At 37.2% G+C, this 21,026-nt stretch overlaps 2 protein-coding genes across 7 annotated transcripts in view; both read left to right on the forward strand.

Moving 5' to 3' along the window:
- LOC126591773 (probable sodium/metabolite cotransporter BASS4, chloroplastic) overlaps positions 1 to 21,026 on the forward strand; it is a 59,689-nt gene that overhangs the window by 26,465 nt on the left and 12,198 nt on the right. The gene's annotated exons all lie outside the window — the stretch shown is intronic.
- On the forward strand, positions 5,248 to 20,283 carry LOC126591806 (probable sodium/metabolite cotransporter BASS4, chloroplastic). 6 transcript variants are annotated; one of them, XM_050257512.1, is made up of 12 exons: positions 5,249 to 5,566; positions 5,870 to 5,969; positions 6,058 to 6,165; positions 6,260 to 6,327; positions 9,811 to 9,879; positions 9,981 to 10,049; positions 11,283 to 11,361; positions 12,164 to 12,222; positions 12,340 to 12,408; positions 12,575 to 12,688; positions 12,971 to 12,992; positions 14,185 to 15,929. In XM_050257512.1, exons 1-12 carry the CDS (start codon positions 5,399 to 5,401, stop codon positions 14,304 to 14,306), a joined length of 1,047 nt encoding a protein of 348 aa, XP_050113469.1. In that variant the 5' UTR covers positions 5,249 to 5,398; the 3' UTR covers positions 14,307 to 15,929. The 6 variants fall into 6 exon arrangements, with proteins under 6 accessions (XP_050113461.1, XP_050113469.1, XP_050113476.1 ...); XM_050257519.1 differs by having other exon boundaries at positions 14,188 to 15,929; XM_050257529.1 differs by lacking the exon at positions 14,185 to 15,929 and adding an exon at positions 19,173 to 20,283 and having other exon boundaries at positions 5,250 to 5,566.

Raw genomic sequence — 21,026 nt, forward strand, 5'->3', positions numbered from 1 at the left:
CTTGATTACAAAGAAACCTTTGCTTCCGTTGCTAAGTTGGTCACAGTTCGGTCATTACTTGCTGTTACCGCGACTTAGGGTTGGCATTTGTACCAACTTGACGTCAATAACACCTTCCTCCATGGCGACTTAGTTGAAGATGTTTACATGCGACTCCCACCAGGATATGAACGAAAGGGGGAGACATGAATATGCAAACTTCAGAAATCTATTTATGGAATTAAACATGTTTCGAGACAGTGGTTCCTTAAGCTTTCTTCTACTCTTAGGGTTGCGGGTTACCAGCAGTCCAATGCAGACTATTCTTTGTTTGTCTGATCCAAAGGCACAAGTCTTACTACTATCCTAGTATATGTGGATGATGTGATATTGGCAGGTAATGATTTTCCGTTTATTGAGAAGACAAAATAATTTTTGGCTAGCAAATTCAAACTCAAGGATCTAGGAAAGTTGAAGTATTTTTTGGGCATTGAAGTTGCAAGGTCATCACAGGATATATCATCGTCATAACGAAAGTATGCCTTAGATATATTGGAAGACACTGGTTTTCTTGGAGCAAGACCAGCTCGTTTTCCTATGGATCAAAACTTGGCACTCACACAGACAGATGGTGAGTTGCTGGAAGACCCATCCACATATAGAAGACTTGTTGGTCATATAATTTATTTGACAATAACGCGACTAGACCTTGTTTATTCTGTCCACATTTTGAGTCAATTTATGGACAAGCCCAAGCTACCACACTTAGATGCAGCACATCAAGTTTTGAGGTACATAAAGGGGACATCGGGGCAAGGCATCATGTTTTACTGCACAAGCTCACTTCAATGAAGAGCATATTCCAACGCTGATTGGGCAAAATGCAAGGATACAAGAAGGTCAGTCTCGGGCTATTGCATCATGCTTGGAGACTCACTTATATCTTGGAGAATAAAGAAGCAAACCACAGTAGCAAGATCAACAGCGGAGGTAGAATATAGAGCTATGGCATCTACATGTTGTGAGATAACTTGGTTGAGGTATGTGCTTAATGATCTCCATGTTGATCATTCACAACCAGTTACTTTGTTTTGTGATAATCCAGCTGCACTTCATATAGCATCCAACCCCGTGTTCCATGAGCGGACGAAACATATCAAAATTGATTGTCATTTGGTTCGAGAAAAGATACAAAAAGGTGTTGTCAAAACTGCCCATGTACGAACTCTACAACAATTGGCAAATTTATTCACCAAAGCACTAAGTACCTCCCAGTTTGAAAGTCTTCTTAGCAAGTTGAGTGTAATCAACATACACTCTAACTTGAGGGGGAGTGTTAAAGATTGCGAGAATCAGGGATGAGGATTTGGTCATACAGTACATATATAGGAAATGTTTCTATATTATTTGGTTTCTGCTTTTATAAGTCAACATGTAATTACCTAGTTTAGCACATACTTGTGTATATAAGTATGCGTTGTAAACCTTGCTGAATTAATTTCAATCAAAACAATTGGTTGAAACCAAATTGGTTTTCTACAAATATTGATACCTTGCATGCCGGCCAACTCGCCATGGTTTGGCCGGAAATTGCCTCGAAAGGGACGGTGTTCGCCGGTAAATTTGGAAAAGCTACTTCGAGCTATTTTTTGCGGTTCACACATATACACCACTTAAAACAACCTTTGATCTAACCCTAAAACATAACCTAAGGGTTTCTAGAAGCTTACCAACGTCGGAAAAACAAGAAACACATCGAAGAGGACGATGAACAATGGCACCATCATTGTTGGGGTTCCATGAAGGTTTGCTTGAGTTTTCCCAAGGTTCCTACGTCCAGTGGTGTGAGTTTGGGGTTGTTGTTGCTTACGTGAGTGACAAACTTGAGGAGAGAGGGAGAGATCATAGAAAGAGAGAGATGTCCAAGAGTCATACGGGGAGAGAAGAGAGGAGAGAGAAAGAGTTATAAAAATCAGAAAAAGAAAGAAAAGGGGAAGGAAATCGGGGGACAAATCAGGAGGTGGGCCCCTTGGGCTCACTAATTAAGACTCAAAAACCAATTTTAAAAGAAAAATATCTAACTCATAGTGAAATTTCACGAAAATACCCCTTTTGTTCCTATAAAATCGGGACGGGTTGTTACAATTGTTACTTGTACACCCCAGCCACCACATCCCACTATTAACACCATCACCATACCTCCACCATTGCTGCTCCATCACCACCACCGCAGCCACCACCACCTCCACCACCATTAGCACCATTGTCCCCCACCACTATTGTCGTCTCTCCACTCCTACTACTATGTCCATTTTGTCATTGTATACAATTATATTACTTTAACTTTAAAATTTACCAAACGCTTTTACACTGTTTTTCTTACCAACATCACTTTTAAAATATAGTTAATTAAACGCTCATCTGCTTTACTTTACAGTTGATTATTCTTAAAGTACAACAGAAGCAGTTTTTTTTTTTAAAGCATAGCAATCCCAAATTGACCCTTAGTAATCATATTTTAATCTTTAAATTAAATTCGATAAGGATCCAATCCAATCCGATCTAAATCTAATGCTAATTGAATCTCGATCAACAAGTTAGATATGATGGTCTAAATATAATCCAAATTCGTAAATTCAATTACAAACAAATCTGGATATGAATCAAAGTTTGATATCCGAATCGACCTTTTTACAAGTCTACTTAGGCCATCTCCAACCGATGACTGGCCAGAGGGCTCATTTTAGACCTTTGGCCCTCAAAGATCCTTTAAGATATTAATATTTTAATGAACAGTACATTACCATATTTTCCTCCGTCTCCAACCGAAGGCCACAGGGCTAGATGGCTCGTTTTAGCCATGTCACAAAAAATCGTCTCCAACCAAGGGCCAAACATAATTTATTATTTAAAAACTACAACTTAAATTCAAATCCAACGGCTAAGTGACGTCAGCTAACTTTTGGATTTGAATTTTTTTTTGCTGTAAATAGGGTGGATATTGGGATATAATTCACACAACTTTGAATTCAATCTATTTCAATTCAATTTCTTTCAATTCAAGTTTGCAATGAATTACAACTTTGGATCCTCTTCAGATTCGAACTGGGGGTCTTCATCCAATTCCAAAAGAGAAGCAAAATGGGTGCAAATGAGACGAGAAGATGAGGAGTCTGATGAAGAAGTTCAAGTAAGGCGCAACAAACAAAACAGAGTAGCAGTCATGGCTGCGGCTATGGTGTGTCAGCCAACTGAGGAACAACCTCAATGGGGTGGCTCTATTGCTGGTCGCTCTTACAAACCACAAAACAGAGCGATGACGCATGCAATCCAATGAACAACTACTTCGACCCCAACTCGGTGTACATAGAAGAGGATTTCAGACATCGCTTCCGGGTGAGGTGTCATGTCTTCAAGTGTTTACTTTGTGATGTCCAGCAGGTCAATCTGTACTTTCGACAGAAGCGGGATAGAGCAGGCCGCCCTAGTTTCTCACCTCATCAGAAGGTTACTGTTGCACTCCGAATGATGGCCTATGGCTCCCCAGCTGATTCGATGGATGAAACCCATGGTATGTCTGAGTCTACATGCCTTGATAGTCTTGAAGAATTTTGTGACACAATTGTTTAGATTTACAAAGACGAGTACCTCCACGAGCCAAATCAAGAAGATCTGAATCGGCTTATTCACAAAGCTGAAGACCGTGCGTTTCTGTGCATGATAGGGTCATTAGATTGCATGCATTGGGATTGGAAGAACTGTCCCATCAAGGAGGCTTTAGCGGAAGGTCGAGAAAGCCAATTGTTGTGTTAGAGGCGGTTGCCTCATATGACACATGGATTTGGCATGCTTTCTTTGGAGTCCCTGGATCCCAAAATGATATTACAGTTCTTGGGCGTTCACCTCTCTTCAATAACTTGACGGAAGGTAAAGCACCTCAACTTGACTACTACATCAACGGCCGTCAATACAATATGGAGTATTACTTGGCAGATGGCATCTACCCAAAGTGGGCGACACTTGTCCAAGCAATTCCAAACCCTAGGAATGACACGGAAAAGTTGTTTACTTTACACCAAGAGGCATATCGGAAAGATGTTGAGAGAGCTTTTGGTATTCTACAAGCACGATAGAAGATCATTAGCGAACCGGCAAGAGGGTGGAGTCGAGAAAATTTGGATTCCATCATGATGTCTTGCATCATATTACACAATATGATAGTGGAGGATGAATGAGATAGGTATATTGATGGAGAGTCAGATGACCACCAAGAAGATCCAAATAGGTCAAGAAGGGCTCGTGCAAAAATATATGATGAGCATAATTTGCCTTTTAATCCAAGAACTGGTAGTATCTCTATAGATGAGTACATGAGACGCTATAGAATGATACGTTCTCGTGTCACAAACAAGTACCTACAACAAGATCTTGTTGCACATCTTTGGGCCCAAAGAAGCATGGAGTAGGCATTTATGTTTTATGTTTTAAATGTTTTTAAAAATGTTGTTTAAGTTTCATGTTGTATAATTTTTATGTTGGTTAATGTTATTTAATGTTGTTTCATGTTACTTAATTTAATTTAATGTTGTATAATGGCTTAGGAAGTTATAAGAAAAAAATAGAATCTAAAAAAAAATATGAAACAAATTTTGTGAAATAGAAGTTATAGGAAAAAAATGGAATTTAAAAAAATATGAAACAAATTTTGTAAAATAGAAGTTATACGAAAAAAAATATGAACCAAATTTTGTAAAATATAAGTTATAGAAAAAAAAGGTTTAAATTCATAAAAAAAAAAAATTGAATACAACGGCTAGTGACTGGCTAGCCGTTGGAATTCAAATTAGAATTCAAATTAGTGTCAGATTGGAATTCAAATTAGAATTAATGACGGTTTTAACCGACACTGTTTAAACTACTATTATATTAACATTGCTATTAGTGTCGGTTAAAACCGACACTAATAATATAGTATATATTATTTTTGTCGGCTATAACTGATAGAAATAACAAAACATTAAAAAAAAAAATGGCAGCCCTCCAGCCGTCTCCGATTCCGTGGGGCCCTCCCAGATTCCAGATCCCTCTAGCCTAGCCATCGGTTGGAAATGATTTTCGGACTATTTTCGACCATCTAGTCCACTGAACATTTCAGTTGGAGATGGCTTAAGTAGCACTAACAGTTTGGTGGCTTAATGTTAGCTTGCTCCACCATCACCTAACTGATAACTCCATTCAAAATGGGGGACAGAGCTAATAAATCCCATGACTTCATTTCAGTAGCAGATTCATTGGTCGTATGGCCCACCAACAGCAACTTGATTTTCTGTCGTACGAGATAGATTTTTCAGTGTGAGGTACCACTGCAGGCCACTACTGATTATCTCTTTCCATTTACCAGTTTCGACTTTTTGCAGCTATGGCGGGAACCATCCAAGCCCTGATTCTCACGCCCCGACCCGCCAACCCGCTGCCGTTTGCTCACCGACTCCCACATTTTCCGTCCAAACATGCCGCATTCCGCTTCGATCTTCAACTTAACCGCTGTATCTCGAATCCCGTCAAAGCCTGGCAACACCCCGATCAGGTTCTCTTTACTTGTTTGAGCTCTGTTTGGTAACTCAAAACTAAGAATTCTACTTTTTGCTTCGTCTTGATGTAGTGTAATCGGACCTGATAATTCGGTACCTGAACTAAAATGTGTGTTTGGGAATGCTTGTTGGATCCAGTTTTTTGTTTCTGAAACTGATGAGTATTAAGTAATTTAGCTACATTCGTCATTTTTTGGAAACAAAAAATTGGATCGAAGAAGGATACCAAACAAACAGTCCCTAACTAAGTGACTTTTAAGTCTCAAATTTAGTTTATAGAAATGTGAATGCTGTTTCAGAAAGATGGCAATGGAATCAAGAGGCATTCAGGTTCGGTTAAGGGCTTGAATTGGGCTAAACCTTTGTCGAATTTTGTTGCGAATAATTTTCTTTCCTTAGGTGACTTCTAACTCTATGTTTGATGGAAATTTTGTGTGTGTGTGTGTGTTTGAGATATGTTTTTATTTTTGTGTAATACTGTGTGCAGTTCTTGTTGGTGGAGCAGCTTTAGGGCTTGCAAACCCTAGTTTAGGTTGTCTTGCTGATTCATACTCTTTCACAAAATTCAGCACATTTGGGGTTTTTATCATCTCAGGTTTACAATTCTGCCTTTCTCTGGTTCCATTCTGTTTGATGCTTTTTTAGTTTATGCCGCGAATTATGCGAGTTTGTTTGATGTGATTGCGTAGGGTTGACATTGCAAACTAGAGAAATTTTTGAAGCTGCAGAAGCATGGCCTGTCGGAATCTTTGGGCTAGTAAGTTAACTCTATATTGATTAGAACAGATATGAAAGACAGAATTAGTACATTTCACGGCATACATTTCATAGTAATGGGTCGATAGAAGTCTTTATTTCATGTTGGTTATATATTACCGTTGAAACTTCTTTCTCGATCAAGTATGCTTCAATAGAATATATTGTACAAGCTTGCTTTTGTTCCTCTAGATCTTGGGAAACAATGGAGGAACACATGACAGGTTATGTTAAAACATTATTGCATCCCGTGGTCTAAAATTGTGTGATGCTATTCCGTGTAATAATTGTACCGAAATTGACACGTCTCAACCCTGATATTCCCCAAATTAGTACAAAAGTCATTAATTGATACAAAAGCTAAGAATAAAAGTAAATAAGGGTTATGAAATTGAATACAAAGAGTTAATAATTTAGGAACGTGTTCAGAGCATACAACTAACTAGAGTTCTAAAAGAATTAATGTAAAATTTAATAAATAAAAGGATGTGGGTCCTACACCGAGAGGACTCGAATATGCCAATGCGAAAGCGTTGACGTCGGGATCGTATGCCTCAATTCTAAATCTTGAAAGGGGGTGCAAAACAAGGGTGAGTGGACCAAGTTTATATACATAAACATAATACAAAAACAGTTATGAACATACTAACCCCCAAAGTTTATAATGAAAACTACAAGCATAATAAGTGATAGGTTTTCTGAAACTCTAGCATGCCATAAAATATCTCAACAGGTATAACGCGGAACAACATCATATAAATCATCGCGTGTATCGTCTTGTAGATCGTCTTGTAAGCGCGGTGTACTGCTAGTAATATCACTGAAAAAAAATATATCTCCTGGCCCTATGCCAGCACCATGGTCTCTGCGCCCGTAGCTAGAGATTACCAACTCCTGGCCCAATGTCTGCTCCGTGTCCCTCAGCCCGTAACTAGGGATTATTTCTCTCGGCCTAACTGCCAACACCAGATCCTCACCCCAGGCGGCATAGTGTCTACTAGGTAAGCACAAATAGTTACACCTCTCATAAATAACCACTTCATAGTATAAAGTCATCCATCGTCTATACTATAAAGAGGGGTTTCTAAAACATGTTCTAGTATCCTATCGTCATCCATCAGATAGTCTACCAGTTCATGGTTTTTATAGAAAATACGATATATCAAACTATAGCTTAATATAGGCTAAATTCCTCACCAAAAACACAAAACGAAAATTAACATATTCAATAAGCATGCTTAACATAAAATCAAATCATAAACTTGTAAGACATGCATTTCATTTATGCAAATAAACTATAAAATTATGCAAATTTTAGAAGGGGTCTAGTCACAGATACTCCGTAGCAGCAGAGTTGTGCGGAAAAGGATTAAGGAAATCCCCACTAGCAACTTCACATAAGCACAAAAATATAATAAATAAATAAAAGGGTTTTCTAATGGATTTGGGCTTGAATGGCTTAAGGTCTAATGGGTTTTAGGATCCTAAGGTTTTTGGGTTAAAAGGGTTTAGGGTGAAAAAGGGTGTTTGGGTTTAAACCCAAACCCACACTTACACACATGCATGTACCACAAACAACACACATACATACACATGTGCACAGTACACATACATGCACTGTACACACACGGGGCCTACACACACACAAAACCCATATACATACACAGCCTACACACACACACACACACACACACACAAACACGCACTGTACATACATGCATACAACACACACACACACACACACACACACACACATACACAGGCCGGCGTCAAACCCAAACTCACAAGCAACTAGGTATCTGGTTACCTGGAATAGTGTTCGAACGAGTTCGAGTGCCAACACCTTCAAACTCGCCAGAAAAAGCGTGGGGTTCACCGTCGAAAACTGAGACCAAGAGAATGAGTGCATGCATAGAGTTAAACCCACGAATTTAAGCTTAGGGTAGCCTAGCAATACTTTAAAAGTATAAATCGAGCTAAACCCCAAGAAGATAGTCACCACCTAGCTTCGAACTCAACGACATTCATCGGAATTCGTCGCCGGAATGACATGCATGCACAGATTCTAAACAGAGAGATTAACCCCAGAGATTTCCGACATAATCCTCATCATAGATAGATTAAAACTCACACAACCAAGAGGGGAAATAATTCATACCTAAGATAGAGTTTGAGAGAGCTCAAGCTCTCTGCGTTAATGGCAGAGCACCCGATGGTGCATCGATGATATGTACAACGCCGTAGGTGGATTCCCCATGTCCCAAGGGTTCGAGGTTCAGATTTTTGAGGGTTGATTTGGTCAGCATCAAGAGAAATGGTGGGGGTTCCTTCTCAGAGCTTAGAGAGAGAAAGGTTGCAGATTATTGTTGAGGAGAGAGAGAGAGAGAGAGAGAGAGAGAGAGAGAGAGAGAGAGAGAGAGAGAGAGAGAGAGAGAGCTGAGAGTTGCAGAGATCTTGAGTGAGAGAAGCAGCTCGAGATATTGGAGAGAGTGAACACGAGGAATAGGGTGTCACGGGAGGGTAATAAACAATGGGGTTTACAGGGATTGTGAGGGAGAATGGGTTCTCGGGAAGGCAAGGAAGAAAATATCGGTAATATCGGAAATATCGGTAGTCCGAAAACACGGAAATATCGATGGAAATATCGGGATAATATCGATATCGATAAAAATTACATGGAAACCACGGAAATTGTAAGAAAAACTTGGAAATTTTTAATGAAACTTTGTAGGATGTTTATTTAGTCAATTATCTATTAGTTTATCACAAAAAATTGGAAGGAAATGCATTGCATGATGGATTTAACTGATTTAAGTTGATTATATAGCGAACTGGCAAACATTGTGAGTGTAAAAAATATGTAGTAATTAATGAAAGAAGTTTAAACACACCATAATCATTTATATATAATTAATTAGTACAATATTTGGAGGTTTTATTTAGGATATTAAAAAAAAAAAAAAAAAAGGGAAGTGAATAAAATGATGAAGAATAATGTGCCGAATTTGACACTTTAAATTTCTTACACATAAGCATGCGTCTAGCGTTGAAGTTCCAAATTATAGTATATCAATTAACGATTGAAAATCAATACATTGAATAAGACTAAACTTTAATTTGGATGCCGATTATGTTTTTTCAAGTTTATATAAAGTAAAAGAATTGAATTTTGGAAGCCAGGAGTGTGTCAATTGAATTTTGGCCGGCGTGCAAGGTATCAATCTCTTCGTCTCGTCGAGTAGTACAACTTTCCTTTTTGTTTCACTCAATTTCGTTGAGTATTGAAAAAGTTATACTCATTTGAATCTTACCCAGTTTCCGGCGACCTCAGTGGCTTTAGAGGCAATTTCCGGCCAAACCACAACGAGTCAGATGTCGTGTGAGATACCATTCTCTTCGTCTCTTCGAGGGCTACAACTTTCCTTTTTGTTTCACTCAATTTCGTTGCTTATTGAAATAGTTATACTCATTTGAATCTTACCAGTTTCCGGCGACCTCAGTGGCTTTCGAGACAATTTCCGGCCAAACCACGGCTAGTTGGCCGGCGTTCAAGGTATCAATCGCTTCGTCTCGTCGAGTAGTACAACTTTCCTTTTTGTTTCACTCAATTTCGTTGAGTATTGAAAAAGTTATACTCATTTGAATCTTACCCAGTTTCCGGCGACCTCAGTGACTTTCGAGGCATTTTCCGGCCAAACCACGACGATTCAGACGTCGCGTGAGGTACCATTCTCTTCGTCTCTTCGAGGGCTACAACTTTAGTTTTTGTCTTGCTTGATTTCGTTGAGTTTTGACAAAGTTATAGCTGTTTAAAGTGGGTGTAAATTTTCGACCGAAAATTCTGATTTTCTCTCCCATTGGGCGAGTCCCACATCGCCCATGTGAGGGCAGTGAGCAAGCAAATTTTCCTATAAAACCCACACTCCCCCTGCTGAGAAAATCCTAGCTTGTTCGGCCTTTGGGCTATGATCAAGTGAAGTATGTGTTGAGTTTTCTCAACATATTTAAGTATTTTTTAGTATTATGTTGCGATATTATCGATAATATCAAAAATATCGTGATATTATAAAAAATATCGATAATATCGCGATATTTTGACGAAAATCATTTGGATAGTTAAAAAATTTCGGACCTCCAAAAAAACGATAATATCGGCGATATTTCGCCGATATTATTGATATTTTCTTCCTTGCGGGAAGGGGAGAAAGGTCACGGGTAAGGAAAGAAAAGAAAGTGGCTTGGGTAAAATATCCACACAAGGGTATTTTCGTAATTTAGTACATAATTTTTGAAGTTGGTTGTTAAAGAAATATATGAATATGGATTGACTAATATTGTCTTCTGTCTTCGTCGTCCTCTCCTACTTCAAATTTGACTGATGTAAGTTGTTTCTTATAACAAGTTAGTAAGTTACATAGACTGGTGAAAAAGTGTTGGGGCGAGATCTCATAACTGAGAGCTCAGTTATTATCTTTTGTTTCTGTAAGTTGTGGGACTTGGTTTTTCTTGTTCTTTTTTCTAGTTGATATGCGATCATTCTTAAACTGTGATTTATGGATACTACGTGCATTTACCTATCATTGATGCTGACCAATGTGTTATTATATTATTAAGGGAACTTTAACGAAAAGTTTTTGGTATTGTTCAAAAAACCACATTTTTACATTAAAAAGTAAATCCTGGTACTATTCACTTTACCCTTTATTTTGTCCTTATCGTTAAAAAACTCAAAGTTTTCAAGCCCTTTTCTTTAAAGTGAACAATACCAGAATTTACATTTAATTGTAAAAATGTGGTTTTTCATTAAAGTGAACAGTACCAAGAACTTTGCGTTAAAGTTCCCTCAATAATAAGTATAATTAATCCTGTGATCATTCTTAATCTGAGACTTATGATATGACTTCGATTGATGCTAGCCATTCTGTGATCTTATTGATGTTTGTTTCCATGATTCAGGTCTCCATTCTATTATTTACTCCATGTTTTTCGAGGGCAATGTTGCAACTGCCGCTCCAACCTAAAGAGTTTGTTAGAGGTTTGGCAATTAAATTATGTCTCAATTACAGTATCCGTTAAGAGGATGCTATCTAATATTGTAGGTTAAAATGCTAAAACTGAATCAAATTGCTATTAAGAATTGTGCCTGTACGTATCAAAGTTATAAATGGAACTTGGTTTCGTGACTCGTCTCAAAAAATAAAAACTAAAACAAAACAAAGAGGCCAATGAAAAAGTTCCTAAAATTGCCCGTAGAAACCATCCTATTCTATTCCATCAAATCAACTAAGTTAGCTCAATCAATAGCCATAAATTAGATAGACCAATTCAGCTAACTTAGCTCAATATTTGAAATGACGATGGAGCTAACTTAGGAGACCATGTAGGGAAAACCAAGCAAAACCCTCCAAAATTCAAGGGCTGGCTATGGTTCAAGCTACAGCACTGTCCCTCAAAATTTCCTACCAAACAAGAAAGAATTGCATTATGATTACTTAGGCTCCATATTTTTGACAGGAACGAGCAAGAGATGGAAAGCTTGATCTTCTTTGGTATGATACCGAAAAGTAATTACTTTCTAGAACATATTCTTGATCTTATATTTTGCTTATGGCTTCAACTCGACCTAAGATTAGGAATCCTTTAGGTGATTGGTTTTAAGGTTTAGGGTTACTTATTCTAACTAAGCTTCAACTCAAAATATTCTGTGGCCTTGTTTCTGGTTGCTTGATTTGAAAATGCGTTATTTTGTGCACGGGATTTACATAGTGGTGAATCATTCCTCTTTTATTTCTGAAGCTTAGTTGGAAAACCATATAGTAATTTCTCTATTGTTGCAGGGCTTGCACTATTTTGCTGTATGCCAACCACATTATCAGTTGCAGTGGCGCTTACTCAGGTATGCTAATTCCATTATCTTCGATCTTATTTGAACATTTTAATTTTTTTTTCAAAGCTTTTTGCAGTATGTACTCCGTTTGGGGATTGGTTAAAGATTTGTGTTCTTTAAATGCAGATTGCTGGAGGCAATTCTGCCCTTGCTCTTGCAATGACTGTGAGCTCTAACGTGTTGGGAATTTTAGTTGTGAGTTTGGGAGTCCCCTGTAATCTCAGTTTTATCTGTTGGTTTACATATTTATTTAATACCAGATTGTATTAAATTAGAATTTGCATCTGTATGTTTTGCAGCAATATTTAAGTGCTCTAGTTGATCTCTTTAAAAAGCATATACTAATATCATATCCTTCTAGGTCCCATTTTCTATATCAAAGTTTGTAGCTGACGGATTTGGCGTATCTGTTCCAACTAAGCAGCTATTCAAAAGTCTCGTTCTCACATTGTTGATCCCTCTGATATTGGGGAACGTAATCAATTTTTGCTTTTCTGTTACTGTCAGGAAAATAGCTATCTTATCAATGTTTCCAATAAATCAACTTTTTAATTTATCAACTTACGTTCAGAAAGTATATATTTATGCTAAAATCGATTTTATTAGATTTCTGATAGTTCTTAATTATGGATGTGATCTTCAACCAAAAAAGTAAATAATAGATCATAAATGTGGTCTTTTTATACCACTATCAAAACATTATTCTATCCTCTGGTGTTTTGTCGCTTTCTATTTACTTGTTCCTTTGCATAAACAGATTTGTCGAGAATCCTTAAGAGGTGAGTATCCTTCTCTCTGTTCCAGAAGTTTTCTTAATTCTAGGATATTTTTGTTTTAGTTAATATCTTTTATAATAATTTGTAGCTTTTAACAAGTACTAAAATTCCTGCACAATATGGATGAAGGGATCAGTCCCATTCTAAAGAATTTGCTAATACATAGTACATACACAAAATCAATACATACACAAATATACACACTACGTACAGTGCATTTGTATAAAAAGAAGTATCCAAACTATCCACACTTAGCCTGGTATTAATTAGTTATATGCTTAACATACTATACTAGATTGGAGATTCCACACAGCCTCTGAGTTATTACATGACATTAATATTTATATCTTTAATTATTATTATTATTATTATTATTATTTAATTTAAGAGTACAGGAAAGTCTTACAAATTAAAACTGAAAACTTACTCTCCTACTTAGAGCAAGTCCATCCCCCAAAAAAATGCGCTGGCACTCAACCCATTTAATCCACTCAGTGATAGACTTCATGAACAGTAAATTGGCCAAATGCTTCTCCATCCCTAAAAAATGCGCTGGCACAAAGTCTAAAAATGCACTGGCACAAACGATATTCACCCTTACAAAGTGCGCTGGCATCCGGCCCATATAAAATATTATTAATTTTTTTATAAAATAATAAATTTTAAATTTAGTCTTAATTTCGAATAGGATTTTTAGCCAATCTCTCGTCACGCCATGTGTTATTATCCGAATGTACTATTTTGTGAATAGATTTCCGTTAAGATTTTCAACAAATCTTGACGTGCCACGTGTCACTATCTATTTATAATAATTTAGCCAAGATTTCGATAAGATTTTCAACCAAACTTGTCATGCCACGTGTCATTATCTGAACGTACTATTTTGTGGATAGATTTTCAACCAATCTCGACGTGCCACGTCACTATCTGTTTACAATAATTTAGCCAAAATTTCGATAAGATTTTTAACCAATCATATAGTGCCACGTGGCATTGTGCAAAACCTCATCCTTTCTTTTTTTTTGTCCAGATAAACCCTACATCCCTACATCGTTTTTATCGTTTTTAAATCTTGAGTTTTTACAATGGCTTCTTTTTAGCTCATTATTCACACACCAAACTCAATACTTCATTTTAGCTCAGAATCATTCTTCATCGTTTTTAAATCTTGAGTTTTTACAATGTCTTCTGCAAGGAGATTGTCCAAATAATTTGAGGAGCAACAGAAAAGATTGTTGGCACAACTGGAACAATTGTTCAATCTCAAGGAAGGTGGAGATGAGGCTTTTGCAATGGAGGAGGATGATGAACATATAAGGCAGAGGGCCTCACATTCCCGCCGTGTCATGAAAGCTGTGGGTCAAATATCCAAATCCATACGTGCTGCAAACTTGGATAGAAAGAGGGAAAGATGAGGTAAATATCTCTTGGAAGATTATTTTATCCCCAACCGTGTATTCCCTGATTATGTTTTTAGACGTCGTTTTAGAATGCAACGAAGTTTGTTCGACAAAATCATGAGTGATATTTGCAACCATGATCCATCCTCTGTGCAAAAAAAGAAGAAGATGCTTTTCATGTTCTAGGTCTTCTTCCTGAACAAAAAATTAATGTTGCCTTGCGGATGCTTGCATATGGAGCATCTGCAGATCAAGTGGATAAGATAACAAGAATGAGAAAATCAACTGTTCTGGAGTCCTTGCTGTGGTTTTGCTCCGCAATAAAACCTCTATACCAATGAGTACGTCCAGAAACCCACGCCAGGAGACCTACAAAGGTTGCTGAGGAAGGGTGAGATGTGAGGCTTCCCTGACATGATTGGAAGCATTGACTGCATGCACTAGACCTGAAAAAACTGTCCAAGTGCGTGGCAAGGAGCTTATGGCTACAAAAAAAAAACCAAAAGTATCATTTTGGAAACGGTGACTTCATTTGATATATGGATTTGGCATACATTTTTTGGTGTTCCAGGAGCTCAGAATGACCTAAATGTCCTTGTCCAATCCGTAGTTTTCCATGAAGTGTTGCATGGAAAAGCACCCAGAGTCACATATTGGGTCAATGATCATCTATACTAAGAAGCGTACTACCTTACAGACGACATTTACCCATGGTGGACAACGTTTGTCAAAACAGTGCCACATCCACAAAGTGAAAAAGAAAAACACTTTGCACAATGTCAAGAGGGGTGTAGGAAAGATATGGAGCGTTGTTTTGGTATCCTACAAGCTCGTTGGGTGATTGTCAGGGCTGCTGCCAGAATGTTTGCTGTCGAGGATCTTCGATCCATCATGATGACATATATCATCCTCCACAACATGATTGTGGAAGATGAGTATGATTATGATGCCCTTGATGAATACGAGTCAGACACGATGAACAATTCAAGAACATGCATCTATTGTGCTCATGACCGCACTAAAGATCCCGTGCAACAAGAGGCATTTGAGCGGGATGGACGGTACAATCAATTGATCGTTAAGAGGTATGCTTCAATGCAAGAGCCATACTGGCACTGTACCCATCGAAGTGACTTGATTGAGCACCGGTGGGGATTGCAACAAGGTGAAGATAATTAAAAGGAGTTTGCGGTGGAAAAATAAAGTTCTTAGTTTATTTAGTGTATTTTTTTAAAGTTTATTTGGTGAGTTTATGTAATTTTATTTAGTGTGTTTTTTTAAGTTTATTTGGCGAGTTTATGTAATTTTTTTTAGTGTGTTTTTTTAAGTTTATTTGGTGTGTTTAAATAAAGTACTAAAAATATTTAAGAAATTACATCTATTACTAAAAATAAATAAGAAAGGGAGTTGTTATTGGCATTCAAAAAAGGCTTTTTATATTAGCACCCCACAAAATGTTGAATGCACCCCACATTAAAATTTAATATTAAATGACTTATTTACCTCATTATGCAATGACAATTTTGACCTTATTAGGTTTTTTTTTTTTTAATTCTAAATACACCCCAAATCACTTTAAGCGTATTATTTATCTTCTCAACTATCAAAACCCTCTCATTCTCCATTGTTGAACAAAACTCTAACCAATGAAACTACAAACATGTTGATTGAGAAAAATTGTTTTTGACAAATGGAACACGAAATCGATGTTTCAGAAGCTTCATATGAGTTAAGACTTTATATTTTTCATTGTTTTAGTGATTTCGATGATATCGATAATTATTTAATCTTGCGTTTGCTACGTTATTTAAACTTTTATATTCATATTCATCTTTTAGGGTTCATATTAATCTTGCGTACCCCGTAACATGAATCATATTAGTGCTAGAGTCAAATACTATTACAAAGTAGGTAACTCGCTCAGCCTTAAATAAGGAGTTCAAAGCGTAATTGTTAGGTGATATGGAAGTGAAAAGAAACCTAAAAGCTTGGAGGAAGTGGGGTGTATAGAAAATTAAAATTGAGTGTTATAAGATTTGAGAAATGTGGGGTATATGTATAAAATATAAGGTGTATATTGAGAATGTGGGGTGTGAGGGTATTATGGGAAAGTATGTGGGGTGTATTAAGATAATTTTTAAGTGAAAAAAGCAAATGTGGGGTGTATTAAGTATGTGGGGTTTATTCAACAATTTGTGGGGTGTTAATATAATAAGTCTTCCAAAAATCTCATTCTACACTTCCAAACTTTTTATATTTGGAAAGAAAAATACATTTGTGAAGAGTATAAAATGAGATTTTTGGAGTGTCAATAACACTTCCCATAAGAAATTACATAAAGTACTACAAATAAATAAGAAATTACATAAAGTACTAAAAATAAAGACGAAATTACATAAAGTACTAAAAATTAAGACGAAATTAAATAAAGTACTACAAATAAATATGAAATTATATAAAGTATGTGGAGCTAGGATATGTGGTGATAGGATCTTCGTTGCTAGGACCTGTGTAGCTAGAACCCCCTCGACTTGTTTCCGCATCTCTTGCACGCCTCATTTGCACCTTTTTTTCCGATGTCCAAAAATATTTTGAATTCAGAGACAGTCCTACTAGAGGCTTGTTCATAGTATCACGATCTGCTTGAGCCATCCTTTCTTCTCTAACCATCTCGCTTTCTTGATTAAGTGCTTCTCTAATCATCTCGTTTTCTCGATTAAGTATTTCTGTTTGTCTCTCAGCTGCCGTATCACGTCTTTCAGTAGGTGCTAATTTTGTTGCCATAAGCAACTTTTTCTTCATCTCTAGCCACTTGCCGCCCCATGTTCAGTTCACCTTGGCGAGCAAGTTTGTCCATATATTTTGTGTAGTCATTTTTGGAAGAATTCCCTTTTTTCTTTGCCGTCTTTTTACCTTGAGGCCTTAGGGACTGACGAGTCGGTTGGGTTTTCGGCACTTCTTCGGGCGTCCTTCAAATGTGTCTTCTTCTTGTGCGGCCTTGTCTGGTTCTAGCTAACTGTGTAGAGGGATGCCGTGCATGACAACTTCTGGGACCTGTTGGCATAATTTTGTATCTGGGACAATCTTTGACAACATCCCAACATTCTCATTTGGTAAATGATTTGTTGTGGTTCTTCAAATTGTAGAATGCTTGTGCTTGTAGTGTCTACAAAATGTGGGATAAGACATTATTATAAAATGCGGGTGTAACACAAATAAATAAATTAAAATATTGATGCGGGTGGAATACAAATAAATAAATAAAAATATTGCCACCTGATCTGCTAAACTTGTCCCACTACGCAAATTAGTGGAAGCAATCGAGAGAGCATTTTTCCAACAAGTAAAGGATATGTTGAGTTTTTTCCAACGACCTTGAAGACCTTGACTACTTTTGGCATCTTTTCCAAGCCTAGAGCAAAACGCTTACGTAATTATACTCCACATTTCTCGCAACTCCATCTCATTACCCGTAATCGGGTCATGAGTAATTTGAACCCAACATTCACACAACGTAACATCTTTGGCAAAACGCTTCCATAATTCTACTCCACATTTCTCGTAACTCCATCTCATTACTCGTAATCGGGTCATGAGTAATTTGAACCTAGCATTCACACAACGTAACATCTTCGATGAGCTTCCACCTAACCATCAACATTCACACAACGTAAAAAAGAGACTTGTGCGAAGGAGGCGTGCAAGAGACACGGAAACAAGTTGAGGGGGTTCTAGCTACATAGATCCTAGTAACGAAGATCCGAGCACCACATGTCCTAGCTCCACAAACTTTGTATAATTTCGTATTTATTTGTAGTACTTTATTTAATTTCGTCTTAATTTTTAATACTTTATGTAATTTCGTCTTTATTTTTAGTATTTTATGTAATTTCTTATTTATTTTTAGTAATAGATGTAATTTCTTAAATATTTTTAGTACTTTATTTAAAAGGAAAACTAATAAAAAAAGGCTTGAAACTTTGAGTTTTAATGATAAGTACAAAATAAAGGGTAAAATGAATAGTACCAGGATTGACTTTTTAGTGTAAAAATGTGGTTTTTTCGTTAAAGTGAACAGTATCGGAAGTTTTTCGTAAAAATTCCCTTATTTAAACACACCAAATAAACTTAAAAAAACACATGAAATAAAATTACACAAACTCACCAAATAAACTTAAAAAAAATACATTAAATAAACTAAGAATGTCATTTTTCCACCACAAACTCCTTTTAGTTATCTTCACCTTGTTGCAATCCCCACTGGTGCTCAATCAAGTCACTTTGACGGGTACAGTGCCATTATGGCTCTTGCATTGAAGTGTACTGTTCAACGATCAATTGATTGTAACGTCCATCCCGTTCCAATGGCTCGTGTTGCACGGGATCTTTGGTGCAGTCATGAGCACAATAGATGTGTGTTCTTGAGTTTTTCTGTGTCCGGCTCGTATTCATTGACGGCATCATAATCGTACTCATCTTCCACAATCATGTTATGGAGGATCATACACGTCATCATGATGGATCAAAGATCCTGGACAACAAACATTCTGGCAGCAGCCTTGACAATCGCCTAACGAACTTGCAGGATACCAAAACAACACTCCACATCCTTCCTACACCTCTCTTGACATTATGCGAACTGTTTTTCTTTTTCACTTTGTGGATGTGGCACTATTTTGACAAACGTTGTCCACCTTGGGTAAATATAGTCTACAAGGTAGTATGCTTCTTCGTATAGATTGCCATTAACTCAATATGTGACTCTGGGTGCTTTTCCTTGCAGCACTTCATGGAAGATTGGAGATTGGACAATGACATTTAGGTTATTCTGAGCTGCTGGAACACCAAAAAATACATGCCAAATCCATGTATCAAATGAAGCCACCGCTTCCAAAATGATACTTTTGGCTCATTTTATGTCGCCATAAGCTCCTTGCCACGCACTTGGACAATTTTTTCAGGTTCAGTGCATGCAGTCAATGGTTCCAATCATGCCAGGGAAGCCTCGCATCTCACCCTTTTTCAGCAGCCTTCGCAGGTCTCTTGGAGTGGGTTTCCGGAGGTACTCATTGGTATAGAGGGCTTCGATTGTGGAGCAAAACCACATCAGGGACTCCAGAACAGTTTATTTTCCCATCCTTGTTATCTCATCCACTTGATCTATAGATGCTCCATATGCAAGCATCCGCAAGGCAACAATAATTTTTTGCTTAGGAAGAAGACCTAGAACATGAAAATCATCATTTTTTTGCACAAAGTATGGATCATGGTTGCAAATAGCACTCATGATTTTGTTGAACAAACTTCGTTGCATTCTAAAATGATGTCTAAAAACATGATCAGGGAATACACAGTTGGGGATAAAATAATCTTCCAATAGATCTTTACCTCATCTTTCCCTCTTTCTATCCAAGTTTGTAGCACGTCTGGGTTTGGATATTTGACCCACAACTTCCATGACACAGTGTGAATGTGAGACCCTCTGCCTTCTATGTTCATCATCCTCCTTCATTGCGAAAGCTCATGTCCACCTTCCTCGAGATTAAACAATTCTTCCTGGTGTGCCAACAATCTTTTATGTTGCTCTTTAAACTATTAGGACAATCTCCTTGAAGAAGATATTGTAAGAACTCAAGATTTAAAAATGATAAAGAAGGATTCTGAGCTAAAAAGAAGGATTGAGTTTGGTGTGTGAATGATGATGGATGTAGGGTTTATATGGACAAAAAAAAAAGAAAGGATGAGGTTCTGGACAATGTCACGTGACACTACGTGATCAGTTGAAAATCTTATCGAAATCTTGGCTAAATTATTGTAAACAGATCGTGGCGCGTCGGGATTGGTTGAAAATCAAATTGGAAAACTGTCCACAAAATTGTATGTTCGGATAATGACACGTAGCGTGACAATATTGGTTGAAAATCTTAGCAGAAATCTATTCACAAAATAGTACGTTCGGATAATGACACGTGGCGTGACGAGATTGGTTAAAAATCCTATCCGAAATTAAAACTAAATTTAAAATTTATTATTATATTTTTCATAAGGATTCGACGTGATCATGGAGTGCCGGCTGTCGACTACCTGACGCCCTCCCCCTCCTCCTTTTATCGGGGCTTGGGACCGGCAATGTAAGATAAACTTACATAGGCGGAGTTGAAAAATTTATTATTATATAAAAAAATTAATAATATTTTAAATGGGCTGGGTGCCAGCACATTTTGTAGGGGTGGAGATCGTTTGTGCCAACGCATTTTTAGACTTTGTGCCAGCACAATTTTTAAGGGTGGAGAAGCATTTGGCCAATTTACTGTTCATGGGGTCTATCACTGTCCACTGAATGGATTAAATGGGCTGAATGTCGGTGCATTTTTTTTTTTTAATCTAGTGTCTCCGGGTCTTTGACCCGACTACTCACTAGGCCACCCGCCTGACCCCAAATGTCGGTGCATTTTTTTAGGAGTGGACTTGCTCTTAGTGATAATTGCACATTTATTAAAATTTTAAAACCTTTACTTAATTGTATCAAAAGTCTTCCAAACATTCCACTTATAAAAGAGGCTAATAATCAGTAAGAATTTTAACATTTTACATTGTCATGCATCCACTGGTGAAGAAGACTGGAATTTTCAGCATT

The sequence above is a fragment of the Malus sylvestris genome, chromosome 2, assembly GCF_916048215.2.
Source record: "Malus sylvestris chromosome 2, drMalSylv7.2, whole genome shotgun sequence".
Lineage (NCBI taxonomy): Eukaryota > Viridiplantae > Streptophyta > Magnoliopsida > Rosales > Rosaceae > Malus > Malus sylvestris.